The 15,101-nt window shown below is 37.3% G+C and overlaps 1 protein-coding gene across 1 annotated transcript; it reads left to right on the top strand.

Annotated features, from left to right (window-relative positions):
• Positions 1-450: 450 nt before the first annotated feature.
• On the top strand, positions 451-1,389 carry LOC110290332 (olfactory receptor 1J4-like). Its single transcript, XM_021156856.1, has one exon. The coding sequence runs from the start codon at positions 451-453 to the stop codon at positions 1,387-1,389; it is 939 nt and encodes a 312-aa protein (XP_021012515.1).
• Positions 1,390-15,101: the final 13,712 nt, after the last annotated feature.

Below are 15,101 nucleotides of genomic sequence, written 5' to 3'. Positions count from 1 at the left end.
ATGAATTGGTGGGATGTGCACTAGTATGAAGGTGAACACAGCACATGACATACTTAAATAAAAATATCTTTATGGAATGCATCAGTAAGGTACAATATTTGCCAACAAACATTTAGAACCACGGGAATAAATTTCTGTTTCAAAACAAGCAAAAATCCCTCCAAAATATAAATTTAAAATGAGCTACACATACCATATGTTGTGTAGCATATGAATGCCAAGATTTTTATTATTGTAAATAAGAAAGTGCCATTCAAGTCAATTGGGTACTGCCAAAAGAAACTACTTTTAAGTAGAACATAAACAGAAGCCAAATTGTGAAAAATTCTCCAGCCTTATACACAGACTAATTACTTGCATCTAAAGCAAAGAAGACTCATATAGAAAAGATGGTTGCAATAATGTGATGCCCATGGTCACTGGTGTTTCATTGTTTTTCTAACTCCCAGCATGAGGAGGGAGAATCAGAGCACTGTGTTCGAGTTCCTCCTCCTGGGGCTCCCCATTAGACCAGAGCATCAGAATGTCTTCTTCACCATGTTCCTGGCCATGTACCTGACCACGGTGCTGGGGAACCTGCTCATCATCTTGCTCATCAGACTGGACCCTCACCTCCACACCCCCATGTACTTCTTCCTCAGCCACTTGGCCTTCTCTGACATCTCTCTTTCATCCATTACAGTTCCCAAAATGCTGATGAATATTCAGGCTCAGCAACATTCCATCTCTTACAAGGGATGCATCTCTCAGATGTATTTTTTTATTCTGTTTGTTTGCCTGGACAATTTTCTTCTTGCAGCGATGGCCTATGACAGGTATGTGGCCATCTGTCATCCTCTGCACTATATCACTGTCATGAGGGAGGAGCTCTGTGTCTGCCTAGTCGCTGGGTCCTGGTTCTTCGGCTGTGTCCACGCCCTGCTGCACACCCTCCTTTTGATCCAACTGTCCTTCTGTGCCAGTAATACTGTCCCCAATTTCTACTGTGACCTCACTGCCCTCCTGAAGCTGAGTTGCTCAGACATCTCCCTCAATAAGCTAGTCATCTTCACTGAGGGAGGATTACTTTTCATCCTGCCTCTGAGTAGCATCATGGGCTCTTATATTCTCATAGGAAGAACTGCCTTGAAGGCCCCCTCCACAAAGAGATTCATTAAAACCTTTTCTACCTGTGGCTCCCATCTCCTTGTGGTGTCTTTGTACTATGGGACACTTGCAGGTGAATACTTTTTTTCTTCATTCCATAACTCCAGTGACAAAGACATAGTAGCTTCTGTAATTTATACAGTAGTCACACCCTTGCTGAACCCTTTCATCTACAGCCTGAGGAACAGTGATATAAAACAGGCTCTAGAAATTGTTGTCACTAAGATCAACTGCTTTAACTGAGAGACATTCATCCCACTTATTATGAACACTTAGCTGGGCATTTACTAAAATTATTGTATAGTTGATAATTCTCTGTGTTTAATATAATAGAGTAACATATATTATATTGTTATGTGCAGGATTATGTTTTTATTTGGTTGTTTGATGTGGTTCTGGGGTTGACCTCAGGGACTCACTAATGATAGACTCCATCTTAAGTCCTGTACAGTGTTATTATGTCAACTGGTTCAAGGTTAATTCTTGAGTTGTGTGATCTCTGTCATTAATCTTTGCTTGCTTATCATCCTACACAATTCAACATTATGATCTATGCCTGGTGGACTGAATCACATTATGGTGTGCTGAAGCAGGCTTTTACTGATTTTATGCTCTTTGTATACATTTATTCCCAAATGGACAGTTATAATATCACATTATTTGCTTGAAATCAGACATCATGGGAGAGATTACAGTATGGAAATTAACCAGTTCTACAAACATGTATTATTCAGGCAGCACAAATAATAGCACTTATAACTGGATGAGAGTTCATTTAATCTTTGCAGACAGCCTCTGCCTTGTTATCTCTCTACTGCTCATAGTAGCATAAGAATGCTATCTTTTTTATATATCAGCAAATACATGTATTTTCAATAATTTCACTTTTCAACATCCTTACATATTTGATTTATCCATTTTATAATAATGTAAAGTCAATATTTTCTCTTTTTATGTACTTTGAAAATTGTATTTCTAAAAATTCAATTATTAATATTTAATGTAACTGTGGTACATGTGGATTTATATTTTCCTCACTGCTGTTTTCTGTTTGAGATATTTATTACAAACATTTCTTTGTATTTTGATTATGTGTTTTATTTATTTTATTTTCCATATTAACGTGATTTTGTGGTTTTATTAGTTTGCTTGTTTGAGACAGGGTCTCACAATGTAGACCTGGTTGTCCTGGAACTCAGTATGTAGAACAGGCTGGCCTTGACTCACAGAAATTCACCTGTCTCAGCCTCCTGAGTGTTCGAATGAAAGGTGTGTGTCACTGAGCTCAGCTTTCTTACTAACTTGTTAATATCATGTTATTTTTGATTAACTTTTTGTGATTTTTTTTGTACAACAATAGTGATTTTTGGTTTCTGTGAAAAATTTTAAATTGAGCCATAATATGTATAACATAATTACCCAATATTCAGAACTTCTAAAGAAAATGGCCATAATCCTAATTGGGGATATTTTGGATGGTTTTAGTGTTTACACTTTTTAATTCATGTATATTATTTTCTTGAAAATATATCCCAGGAGCTGGAAGAATGGTTCAGTAATTAAAAGCAAGGGCTGCTCTTCCAGAGAACCTAGGTTTGATTCCCATCACCCACATAGTGGCTTACAACTGCATGTAACTCCAGTTACAGGGAATCCAATGCAGTGTTTGGGATTTACAGAACCAAGGATGCACATTGTTCATAAACACACACACAGGCAAAACAAACAGTTAAAATTAAAAAGTAAAAAGAATATAATTCTATTATGCTTAAAATTCTTTCATTGATTCTGAGATCTCAGCTACCAAGAACACACGTTTGAAAGTAACCCATGTTGTTTATCAAATCATTCTTTTTTCTTGTTTTTCAGTAGTTTGGGGTATGACGAGGTTCAGTTTTCTGTATATTCATCCTAATGGATTCTTAGAGTCTTTCATATGGGGTATTCCTTTCATGAGACTTGGAAAATTTGCCACTGTTATTTCATTAAATATTACTCTGTTCTAATTGACATTTCTTTTGTTCTCAATCCCTAAACTATATGCATTTCAACTTTTGAGTATGTTCCCAAATCTCATATCTACTTTTGTGCATTATTCCATTTTGTTTCTCATTATGCTTCAATTTATATGTCATCTAATAACTTGTTTTCCTATTGAAGAATTTCTTCTTGGGAGAGGCCCTTGGTCCTGCGAAGGACCAAGTATAGGGGAATGCCAGGGCCAGGAAGCAGGAATGGGTGGATTTGTGAGCAGGGGGAGGAGGGAGAGGATAGGGGATTTTCAGAGGGGAAACTAGGAAAGGGGATAGTGTTTGAAACATAAATAAAGAAAAATATCTAATAAAAAAGAAAAAAAAGAAAATTACTCAATAAAAATAGGAAATTATTTAATTAAATGTCTTAAAATAAATTGCCTATATATATAAATCATATATGAAATATATATATATATATGAATTTCTTCTTGGGCAGGGGAGATAGATGACTCATTGGGTAAGCATACTTGATGTGCAAGCCCAACAACCCAAGTTCATAACCCCAGAATGCACACAAAAGTCAGATGCAACAGTAGTGCAGGTATCTGTGATCCCAGGTTACTTATGGGAAATGTGATGGAGAGACAGAAGAATCTCCAGAAACTTGTGAGTCAGCCATCATGGAATGCACAGTTATAACAAGATCTGTCACAAGCAAGGTGAAAAAGTGAGGTACTTATCTCCATAGTATACCTAGAATGTACATATCTCCTAGTGGTCATTGTTATGGTATCAAATGCATAGCAATTACTGGTGGTATGAAAGGTACATTATAGTAAAAATGCCTTTAGGTTAGATCTAGATCAACCCCATGACTTATTGTCCTATACAAAGTGTTCAGTGTTGAAGTCACACACACACAAGCAGCACAAATGGACTCAACATTTGAATATTTTTTCAATAAATATCGAGTATTTGAATCTCTCTCTCTCTCTCTCTCTCTCTCTCTCTCTCTCTCTCATAATAGCCAAGTAAAAGGAGACCATCAGTTTGAGAGAGAATTAGTTGGGAGCATGGGCATGGAAAAGGTTGGAGGGAAGATGTAATATTTTAATTAAAATAAAAGATAAGTCTTTCCTTTTAATTTAATTTAATTTTTTACTCATTCACTTTGTATCTCTCTTACTGACCCCTCTTAGTTACCCCCTCCTCCAATTCCTCTCCCTTACTCTTGCCCTTTTCCTCTCAGCTGGTAGTGGCCTCCATGGTTATCCCCTCACTCTGGCACTTAAAGTCTCAGTGAGACTAGGCACTTTTTATCCCACTGAGGCCAGACAAGGCAGCCCAACTAGAAGAACATATTCCACATATGTTTTGGGATACACAAAACATATCCACATATCCCCACCAGGTTTTGGGATATTCAAGTTGTTCAGGGCCCACATGAAGACCAAGTTGCTACATATGTGTGGGGAGGCCTAAGTCCAACCTGCGTATATTCTTTGGCTGGTGGATCAGACTCTGAGAGTCCCCAAGGGTCCAGATTAGTTGAGTCTACTGGTCTTCCTGTGGAGTTCCTGTCCCCTTTGGGGCCTGGAATCCTTACTCCTATGCTTCCATAAGAATCCCCAAGCTCCATTCACTGTTTAGCTATCTGTCTATCTGTGTCTATCTGTCTGAGTCAGATGCTGGGTGGAGCCTTTCAGAGGACAACATGCTCCTGCCTAAAAGCATAACAGAATATCATTAATAGTGTTAGAGACTGATGTTTGCTCATGGAATGGGCCTGAAGTTAGGCCAATTATTGGTTGGCCATTCCCTCTATTTCTGTTCCACCCCTTGTGCCTTCATTTCTTGTTGACAGGATACATTTTGGGTTGAAAGTTTTGTGGTTGGGTTGGTGTCTCTATCACTCTACTGGAGTTTCTGCCTGATTACAGGAGGTAGCCTCTTCAGGTTCAATATCCCTAATATTGTGAGTCACAGATAAGGTCACACCCATTGATTCTTGGGCTCCTCCTTTATATCAGGTCTCTGTCTCATTCTGGAAATAGCCCCACCCCCTTACCCTTGTCAGTTGCAGATTTCTGTTCATTTTCATGGCCATCTAGCCACCTCTCCTGTCCTTCCCCATACCTGATCTTGAATTCCCCCTTCCATTCTCTACTCTATCCCCCTTTCTTCCCTGTTCCCTCCCTCCATCTGCCTCTTATAATGATTTTATTTTTCCTTTTAAGTAAAATTCAGGCATTCTTGCTTGTGCCTTCCTACTTGTTTAGCTTCTTGGGTCTGTGGAATGTAGCATGGTACCTGTATTTTATGGCTAATATCCACTTATAAGTGAGTACATACCATGAATATCCTTTTGGGACGGTGTTACTGCACTCAGAATGATACTCAAGTTTCATCCTGTTGTCTGCAAAATTTATGATGTCTTATTTTTAACAGCTGAATAGTATTTCATTGTGTAGATGTACTATATTATACTTTATCCATTCTTCAGTTGAGGGACGTCTAGGTTGTTTGTAGTTTCTGGCTATTATTTATAATGGTGCTATGAAGAGAGTTGAGAAAGTGTCCTTATGAGATATTAGGGCACCTTTTGGATCTATGTCCAGGGGTATTATAGCTGGGTCTTCAGGCAAGACAATTGCCAGTTTTCTGAGAAAATTCCAAATTGTTTTCCAAAAGAGGTGCAAGTTTGCACTTCCAGCAATGAAGAAGTGTTCCTCTAGCTCCACATCCTCACCAGCGTGTGCTATCTTTTGAGGGCTCTGGTCATGGCCCTTGAGCAGAAGTGATGGTCTTACCTGTGCTCACAGGCATGTCAGTACTCCTGGGAGACCAGCTCTCTTCCAGTGGTATTTGGGAATGGAGCACTGTGGCACAAGATCAGCTCTGGGTACAGACAGAAACTGGAAGGATCCTGTCCCAGGCTCACAACAACATATTTTTAAAAGACAAATCCAAATTCAAACAATATCTATACATAAATCCAGCCCTACAGAAAATACTAGAAGGAAAACTCAAACCCAAGGAGGATAACTACATCTTAAAAACCCCACAGGAAATAAGTAGTTCCATGCCAGCAAAAACAAGGAGCACACACACAGACATACTCACCACCACCACCACCACTACCATGATAATAATACATGGTATAACAATCACTGGTCATTAATATCTCTAAATGTCAATGGACTCAATTCCCTAATTAAAAGACACAGGCTAAGAGAATGGATATGAAAGCAGGATCCACCATTCTGCTGCTTAGAAGAAACACATCTCAGCAATACAGATAGACATTACCTCAGATTAAAGGTCGGGGAAAAAGGTTGCAAATACATTTAAGAAGCAAGCTGGATTAGCTATTCTAATATCTAATAAAATATTCCCAAAACAGAAGGGAGCCCACATTTATAAAAGAAACATCACCAAAACTTAAATATCACATGTAGAATCCCCACATTAGTACTTGGAGGCTCACCAATTGACAGGTCATTCAGACAAAAATTAAACAAAGAAATAATGAAGGTAACAGTCATTATGAATCAAATGGATCTAGCAGACATCTATAGACTATATCACCCAAACATAAAAGACCATACATTCTTCTCAACATGTCCTTGTTCATTCTCCAAAAACTAAATCTCTCTCCTTTTTTTCTAAATTTTGTACCTTAGCTTATCATTTCAAATGTTATCCCCTTTCCTAGTTTCACCTACAAAAATCCCCTCCCCCCTACCCCCACTCACCAACCCACCCACTCCCATTCCTGGTCCTGGAATTCCCCTATACTGGGGCATAGAGCCTTCACAAGACCAAGGGCCTCTCCTCCCATTGATTTCCAACTAGGATATCCTCTGTTACATATATAGCTAGAGCCACAAGTTCCACCATGTGTTTTCTTTGATTGGTGGTATAGTTCCAAGGAGCTCTGGAGGTATTGGTTAGTTCATATTGATGTTCTTCCTATGGGGCTTCAGACCCTTTCAGCTCCCTGGGTACTTTCTCTGGCTCCTACATTGGGGACCTTGTGCTCCACCCAGTGCATGACTGTGAGCATTCAATTCTATATTTGCAGGCACTGACAGAGACAGGAGACAGTTATATCAGGCTCATGTCAGCAAGCTCTTGTTGGCATTTGTCTTATGTCTGGGTTTGGTGGTTGTTTATAGGATAGATCCCCAAGTGGGGCAGTCTCTGGATGGTCCTTCCTTCTGTCTCAGCTCCAAACTTTGTCTCTGTAACACCCTCCATGGGTATTTTGTTCCTCATTCTAAGAAGGAATGAAGTATCCACACTTTGGTCTTCCTTCTTCTTGAGTTTCATGTATTTTGCAAATTGTATCTTGGGTATTCTAAGTTTCCTGGCTAATATCCACTTATCAGTGAGTGCATACCATGTGAATTCTTTTGTGACTGGGTTACCTCACTCAAGATGATATCCTCCAGATCCATCCATTTGCCTAAGAATTTCATAAATTAATTGTTTTTAATAGCTGAATAGTACTCCATTGTGTAAATGTACCATATTTTCTGCATCCATTCCTCTGTTGAGGGACATCTGGGTTGTTTCCAGCTTCTGGCTATTATAAATAGGGCTGCTATGAACATAGTGGAGCCTGTGTCCTTATTACACGTGGAATATCTTCTGGGTATATGCCCAGGAGAGGTATTGCTGGATCATCTGGTAGTACTATGTCCAGTTTTCTGAGGAACTGCCAAACTGATTTCCAGAGTGGTTGAACCAGCTTGCAATCCCACCAGCAATGGAGGAATGTTCCTCTTTCTCCATATCCTCGCCAGCATCTATGGCAACATGAGTTCTTGATCTTAGCCATTCTGACTGGTGTGAGGTGGCATCTCATGGTTGCTTTGATTTACATTTTCCTGATGACTGAGGATGTTGAACATTTTTCAGGTGCTTTTCAGCCATTTGGTATTCCTCAGTTGAGAATTATTTGTTTAGTTCTGTACACCATTTTTTAACGGAGTTATTTGATTTTCTGGAGTCCAGCTTCTTGAGTTCTTTGTATATATTGAATATTAGTCCCTTATCAGATTTAGGATTGGTAAAGATCTTTTCCTAATCTGTTGGTGGCCTTTTTGCCTTATTAACAGTGTTCTTTGACTTACAGAACATTTGCAATTTTATGAGGTTCCATTTGTTGATTCTCCATCTTATAGCACAAGCCATTGCTGTTCTGTTCAGGGATTTTTCCCCTGTGCCCATATGTTCCAGGCTTTTCCCCACTTTCTCCTCTATAAGTTTTAGTGTCTCTGGTTTTATGTGGAGTTCCTTGATCTAATTAGACTTGAGCTTTGTACAAGGAGATGAGAATGGATCAATTTGCATTCTTCTACATGATAAGTGCCAGTTGTGCCAGCATCATTTGTTAAAAATGTTGTCTTTTTTTCCCACTGGATGGTTTTAGCTCCTTTGTCAAAGATCAAGTGACCATAGATGTGTGGGTTCATTTATAGGTCTTAAATTCTATTCCATTGATCTATCTATCTGTCACTGTAAGAGTACCATGGAGTTTTTATCACAATTGCTCTCTAGTACAGCTTGAAGTCAGGCATGATGATTCCACCAAGGTTCTTTGATTGTTGAGAATAGTTTTTGCTATCCTAGTTTTTTTTTTTTTTGTTATTCTAAATGAATTTGCAAATAGCCTTTTCTAACTCTGTAAAGAATTGAGTTGGACTTTTTATGGGGATTGCATTGAATCTGTAGATTGCTTTCAGCAGAATAGCCATTTTTACTATATTAATCCTGCCAATCCATGAGCATGGGAGACCTTTCCATTTTCTGAGATTTCTTCAATTTCTTTCTTCAGAGACTTGAAGTTCTTGTCATACAGATCTTTCACTTCCTTAGTTAGAGTTACACCTAGGTATTTTATATTTTTTGTGACTATTGTGAAGAGTGTTGTTTCCCTAATTTCTTTCTCATCTTTTTAATCTTTGTGTAGAGAAAGGCCATTGATTTGTTTGAGTTAATTTTATATCCAGCTACTGCACCGACGTTGTTTATCAGGTTTAGGAGTTCTCTGGTAGAATTTTTAGGGTCACTTATATATGCTATCATATCATCTGCAAAAAATGATATTTTGACTTCTTCCTTTCCAATTTGTATTCCCTTTATCTCCTTTTGTTGTCGAACTGCTCTGGCTAGGACTTTAAGTATTATATTGAATAGGTAGGTAGAAAGTGGGCAGCCTAGCCCCTGATTTTAGTGGCATTGCTTCAAGTTTCTCTCCATTTAGTTTGCTGTTGGCTACTGGTTTGCTGTAGATTGCTTTTATTATGTTTAGGTATGGGCCTTGAATTCCTGATCTTTCCAAGACTTTTATCATGAATGGGTGTTGGATTTTGTCAAATGCTTTCTCAGCATCTAATGTGATGATCATGTGGTTTTTGTCTTTGAGTTTGTTTATATAGTGGATTATGTTGATGGATTTGTGTATATTAAACCTTCCCTGCGTCCTGGGAATGAAGCCTACTTGATCATGATGTATGATCATTTTGATGTGTTCTTGGATTCGTTTTGTGAGAATTTTATTGAGTATTTTTGCATGGATATTCATAAGGGAAATTGTCTGAGGTTCTCTTTCTTTGTTGGGTCTTTCTGTGGTTTAGGTATCAGAGTAATTGTGGGTTCATAGAGTACCTCCTGTTTCTATTTTGTGGAATAGTTTGAGAATAATTGGAATTAGGTCTTCTTTGAAGGTCTGATAGAACTCTGCACTAAACCCATCTGGTCCTGGGCATTTTTTGGTTGGGAGATGTTTAATGATGGCTTCTATTCCTTTAGGGGAAATGGGAGTGTTTAGATCATTATTCTTATCCTGATTTAACTTTGGTACCTGGTATCTGTCTAGGAAACTGTCCATTTCAACCAGGTTTTCCAGTTTTGTTGAGTATAGCCTTTTGTAGTAGGATCTGATGATATTTTGGATTTCCTCAGATTCTGTTATTATGTCTTCCTTTTCATTTCTGATTTTGTTAATTAGGATACTGTCCCTGTGCCCTCTAGTTAGTCTGGCTAAGGGTTTATCTATCTTGTTGATTTTCTCAAAGAACCAGCTCCTGATTTGGTTGATTCTTTGTATAGTTCTTTTTGTTTCCACCTGGTTGATTCCAGCCCTAAGTTTGTCTGGTTGGTTGATATTGTTGTTCTTCCTATGGGGTTGCAAACCCTTTCAACTCCTTCAGTCCCTTCTCTAACTCCTCTATTAGAGACCCTGTGTTCAGTCCAATGGTTGGCTGCTAACATCCACATCTGAATTTGTAAGGCTCTGGCAGGGCCTCTCAGGAGACAGCCATATCAGACTCCTTTCAGCATGCACTTCTTGGCATCCACAATAGTTACCCACAATAGTGTTGGGTAACTGTATATGGGATGAATCCCCATGTGAGACAGTCTCTCTATTGTCTTTCCTTTAGTCTCTGCTCTACACTTTATCTTCATATTTGCTCCTGTGAGTATTTTGTTCTTCTTCTAAGAAGGACCAAAACACATACACTTTGTTCTTTTTTTCTTATTGAGCTTCATGTGGTCTGTGAATTGTATCCTGGTTATTTGGAACTTTTAGGCTAGTATCCACTTATCGGTGACTGCATACCATATGTTTTCTTTTGTGATTGGATTACCTCACTCAGAATGATATTTTCTAGTTCTACCCATTTGCCTAAGAATTTCATGAATTCATTGTTTTTAATAGCTAAGTAGTACTCCATTGTGTAAATGTACCACATTTTCTGTATCCATTCCTCTGTTGAAGGAAATCTGGGTTCTTTCCAGCTCCTGGCTATTATATATAAGACTGCTATGAACATCGTGGAGCATATGTCCTTATTACATGTTGGAGCATCTCCTGGGTATATGCCCAGGAGTGGAATAGTTGGGTCTTCAGGTAATACTATGTCCAATTTTCTGAGGAACTGCCAAACTGATTTCCAGAGGGGTTTTACAAGCTTGCATTCCAACTCAATTTTTCATAGAGTTAGAAAGAGCAATTTGCAAATTCATTTGGAATAACAAAACCCCCAGGATAGTGAGATCTATTTTCAACAATAAAAGAACTTCTGGGGGTATCATCATCCCTGACCGCAAGCTGTATTACAGAGCAATAGTGATAAAAACTGCATGGCATTGGTAGAGAAACTGGCAGGAAGATCAATGTAATAGAATTGAAGACTCAGAAATGAACCCACACACATATTGTCAATTGATCTTTGAAAAAAGAGCTAAAGCCATCCAGTGGAAAAAAGACAACATTTTAAACAATTGGTGCTGGTTCAACTGTTAGTCAGTATGTAAAAGAATTCAAATCGACCCATACTTATCTCCTTGTATAAATCTCAAATCCAAGTAGATCAAGGACCTCCACATAAAACCAGATCCACTGAAATTTATAGAGGAGAAAGTGGGGAAGAGCCTCAAACATATGGGCACAGAGGAAAAATTCCTGAACAGAACACCAATGGCTTGTACTGTAAGATCAAAAATTGACAAATAGGATCTCATAAAATTGCAAAGCTTCTGTAAGGCAAAGGACACTGTCAATAAGACCAAAAGGCAACCAACAGATTGAGTAAAGATCTTTACCAATTCTACATCCAATAGAGGGCTAATATCCAATATATAGAAAGAGCTCAAGAAGTTCCAGAGAACCAAATAACCCTATTAAAAATGGTGTACAGAGCTAAACAAAGAATTTTCAACTGAGGAATATCTAATGGCCAAGAAACACCTAAAGAAATGTTCAGCATTCTTAGTCATCAGGGAAATGCAAATCAAAACAACCCCGAGATTCTACCTCACACCAGTCAGAATGGCTAACATTCAGTTCTTAATAATATGCATAAATATAAATAATTATTTTTATGTTTCCCCATACTATTGAAGAATGCATTTTTCCTTCATTATTAGGTTTCTTTTTAATTGTTGTTTGCCATAACATTGATATGTATTATTCCTTATGTAAAAAACAAGTATTTTATTTGTTTTTGAACATTTTCCCGCTTTTATGAAGAAGGTTACTATAAACTTTAAACTATATCTACTTGTACATATGCAAGTATCACAAATATCATTGGCTATAAATTTGATACTACAAAGCACAACTGTTCAAAATGTGTGTTTTCAATACCAGACTATTTTTGTTAGAAGTGGTTAAGTTTCCCAAGTAATGTAGATCAGAGTGTTCAATGAGCATATTCAAAAGTAAATTTCCAATTATTTGATGTGTTATGGAAGAACTCCACAGATAATTCCATAAGTCTTTCTCTTTCATAATACAAATTGACCATCTTTAGCTTTGGTAATAAGCCCATTTAGAATTATTTTCCCCCAAAATAGAATTTGTTTTCAACTGTTTTGTGTCTGTATGAGTGTGTTTTGTTATTAAATATCAATTAATCACAGACATGTTTTAAACAGGATGAAATGATGGGAAATCTTGCTATGGTTGCTACTGTTATTTCTCAAGGGTGAAGGGACTCTTATGTTCACTTCAAAATGGTTCTTTCCCTAAGAGAGTCAATGACAACAAAGCAATTTTATCCTGTATGCTTCTAATTTGGATCTGGGGACAGAGATTATACCCTAGGTTTTCTACATGATTTTCATAATTAAAGCTCACATGGACTACCCAGAGATGTGGATGATGTATATTTTTATGTATCTACAATGTCTGATTCTGAACTAATTCCTCTTCTGTTTGTTGCAATGGATATATGATTGCTTCAGCTGTTTCCCTACAATGAGTTTCTTCTTGAGAGAAATGAAACATCTTCCCTGTCATTTTTAGCTAAAGGTGTATATCTCCTCTAAGTTAGCCTGTCAGATCAGGAATAGCGCATGCATCCTTCTGTACCACTGCATGTATGTGGGTCTCTCTTTGTGGCTCTCTGTCCCTCTGTCTGTATCTGTTTCTTTCTGTTTCTCTCTTTCTCATTGTTTGTCTTTCTGCTCATCATGCATTTCAAAATTTAAGGATCATCTTATTGACTAAGCAAACAAGTTCTCTATGTAGTAATTTACCTTGGAGTTCTAACCTGACCAAAGTTTAAGATAAAAGGCCACACCCCCAAAACTTCTCCACAGAATATTTTTCTTAAGCATATCCATTTTTTTTTTGATGGGAGAAAAATAACATGTAATGTTAACACAGTTTTTGTTGTTTTTTTCTTCCAACTTCTTTCCAAATCTCTGTGACTTTTGCTGGAATAACCTCTGATGTTCACATTACAGGTGGTATTTTTGGTTTCTGAAGTCTGCTTTCTTGGCAACCAGGGTGCCATTTTCTTTTTTATGTTACTTCCTTTTCTTGGTGTTACTGTTCTTGAATAGATGGAAAGTTTTCATCATAGCAAATTTCACATTATATCTACCTGATCCTCATACTTTTTCCAACTTTATATATCTGTGGTCTTGGGTTTTTCTGGTTTCTAAAGTCCCTAGCACTGTCTTCCCAAACACTTGCTTAGAGAAACATTTTTACAATCTTCCTATATAGGTCCTTTCACTACAGACTCTTCATAGAACATATATCAACTTCTTCATCACCTTGGCCTCTTGCAACTTGACATTTTCTGAAAACCATTGATGCTTGTTTTTCTAAACTAGTTTATCAATAAATCATATATAGTACATAAAGTGACAGAAAATAATATTGCTCATTGCAATATTGCTCTCAATAGCAAAGTATTAGAAACAATATACCACAGATAGACAAATAATTAGAATTTTAACTGTGATAAAGTAATTACTATTAATACAGAAATGAGGAAAAATGAATTATAATTAATTTCAATCAATGTCACATAAACTGAAAAATTTTAATATACAGAATGAGATGGATTATGTGTAAGCACTTTAAATATGGTCTTGAAAGCTGGGAAAGAGTGAATATTGAAATAAACATCTGTCAGTCACAGAGATATACTGGCCACTAAACAAGTCTTCCCATAGAATATAACAATGGGCACTCTCAACTGCTAGGATATCAACTCTAGTTTTATTATGTTCCCTTTCCAATTGTTTAGTTATTGCCCATACAGATAGGGATAATTAAATGGGAGAGAATGGAATGTCAGTTTAGCAAGAGAAAAAACATGTAGGAAATGAATAAAAAGTAACTGTTAACTTAAAAACCCAGGTTAAGAATAAAGCAGGTAATATTCGCTTTTGCTAGAAAACCACAAAGAATTTCATTGATTTATCTAAGAAGTGGTGGGAAAGTCAAATATTTCCAGGTGTTCTATGTACTTGTAAGAGATGTGTAGATTTGAGCTGAAGATGTTCATATGGAATCAGAGTCATTTTATGCAGCCTAGAAAGAGTGATGGAAGAGTGAGCTCGTTGACAAAATGTAGTAACAGGAAGGTCTGATAGCTGCTTATAAGCTGCCATTGGTCTTTATATTGTTGGGTCAGACTCACACACTTAATGCTTTGATCATCTGCACATGTTGCTTCTGCTAACTCCCCAGACCCTGGATTTCTGGAGATACAAAGAAACTCCCTGGGGTCCACTATCTGGATTCAATTCATGAAAGTAAAGATATAGGTAAGTGCTTTCAAGAAAGGTTAAAAATGATAAATAACCATTGAAGTCATGTTTATTTTTCTATTTGCTGTTACCAATTTACTTAATAATTTCCTTAATCTAAAATTGTCTTGGTGGAATTCAGGAACCTTAATCTGGAACCGGGTCTGATTTGATAATTGTTCTAATGTTTATTGTTTCCCTAAAGAGACATTCACTTGTTTTCAAGATGGGTAAATTATGACCCTTTCTAAACCATCACAGCCTACTACTGTCACAATAATCTTCATACTAGGGTTAAAACACACATACTAAATGGCTCAAACTAATTTTAATTTCAGAACTGATGATTCATAAAATATTCCCAAAATGTAATAGTCAAAATCACACCTTTTCCTTTCACTTACAGCAGAAAAGAAG

The sequence above is a fragment of the Mus caroli genome, unplaced genomic scaffold (assembly GCF_978045245.1).
Source record: "Mus caroli unplaced genomic scaffold, Mus_caroli_1 scaffold_2, whole genome shotgun sequence".
NCBI classification, from domain to species: Eukaryota; Metazoa; Chordata; class Mammalia; order Rodentia; family Muridae; genus Mus; species Mus caroli.
Note: the sequence above shows the minus strand (reverse complement) of the source record. Positions and strands in the feature narration are given on the sequence as shown.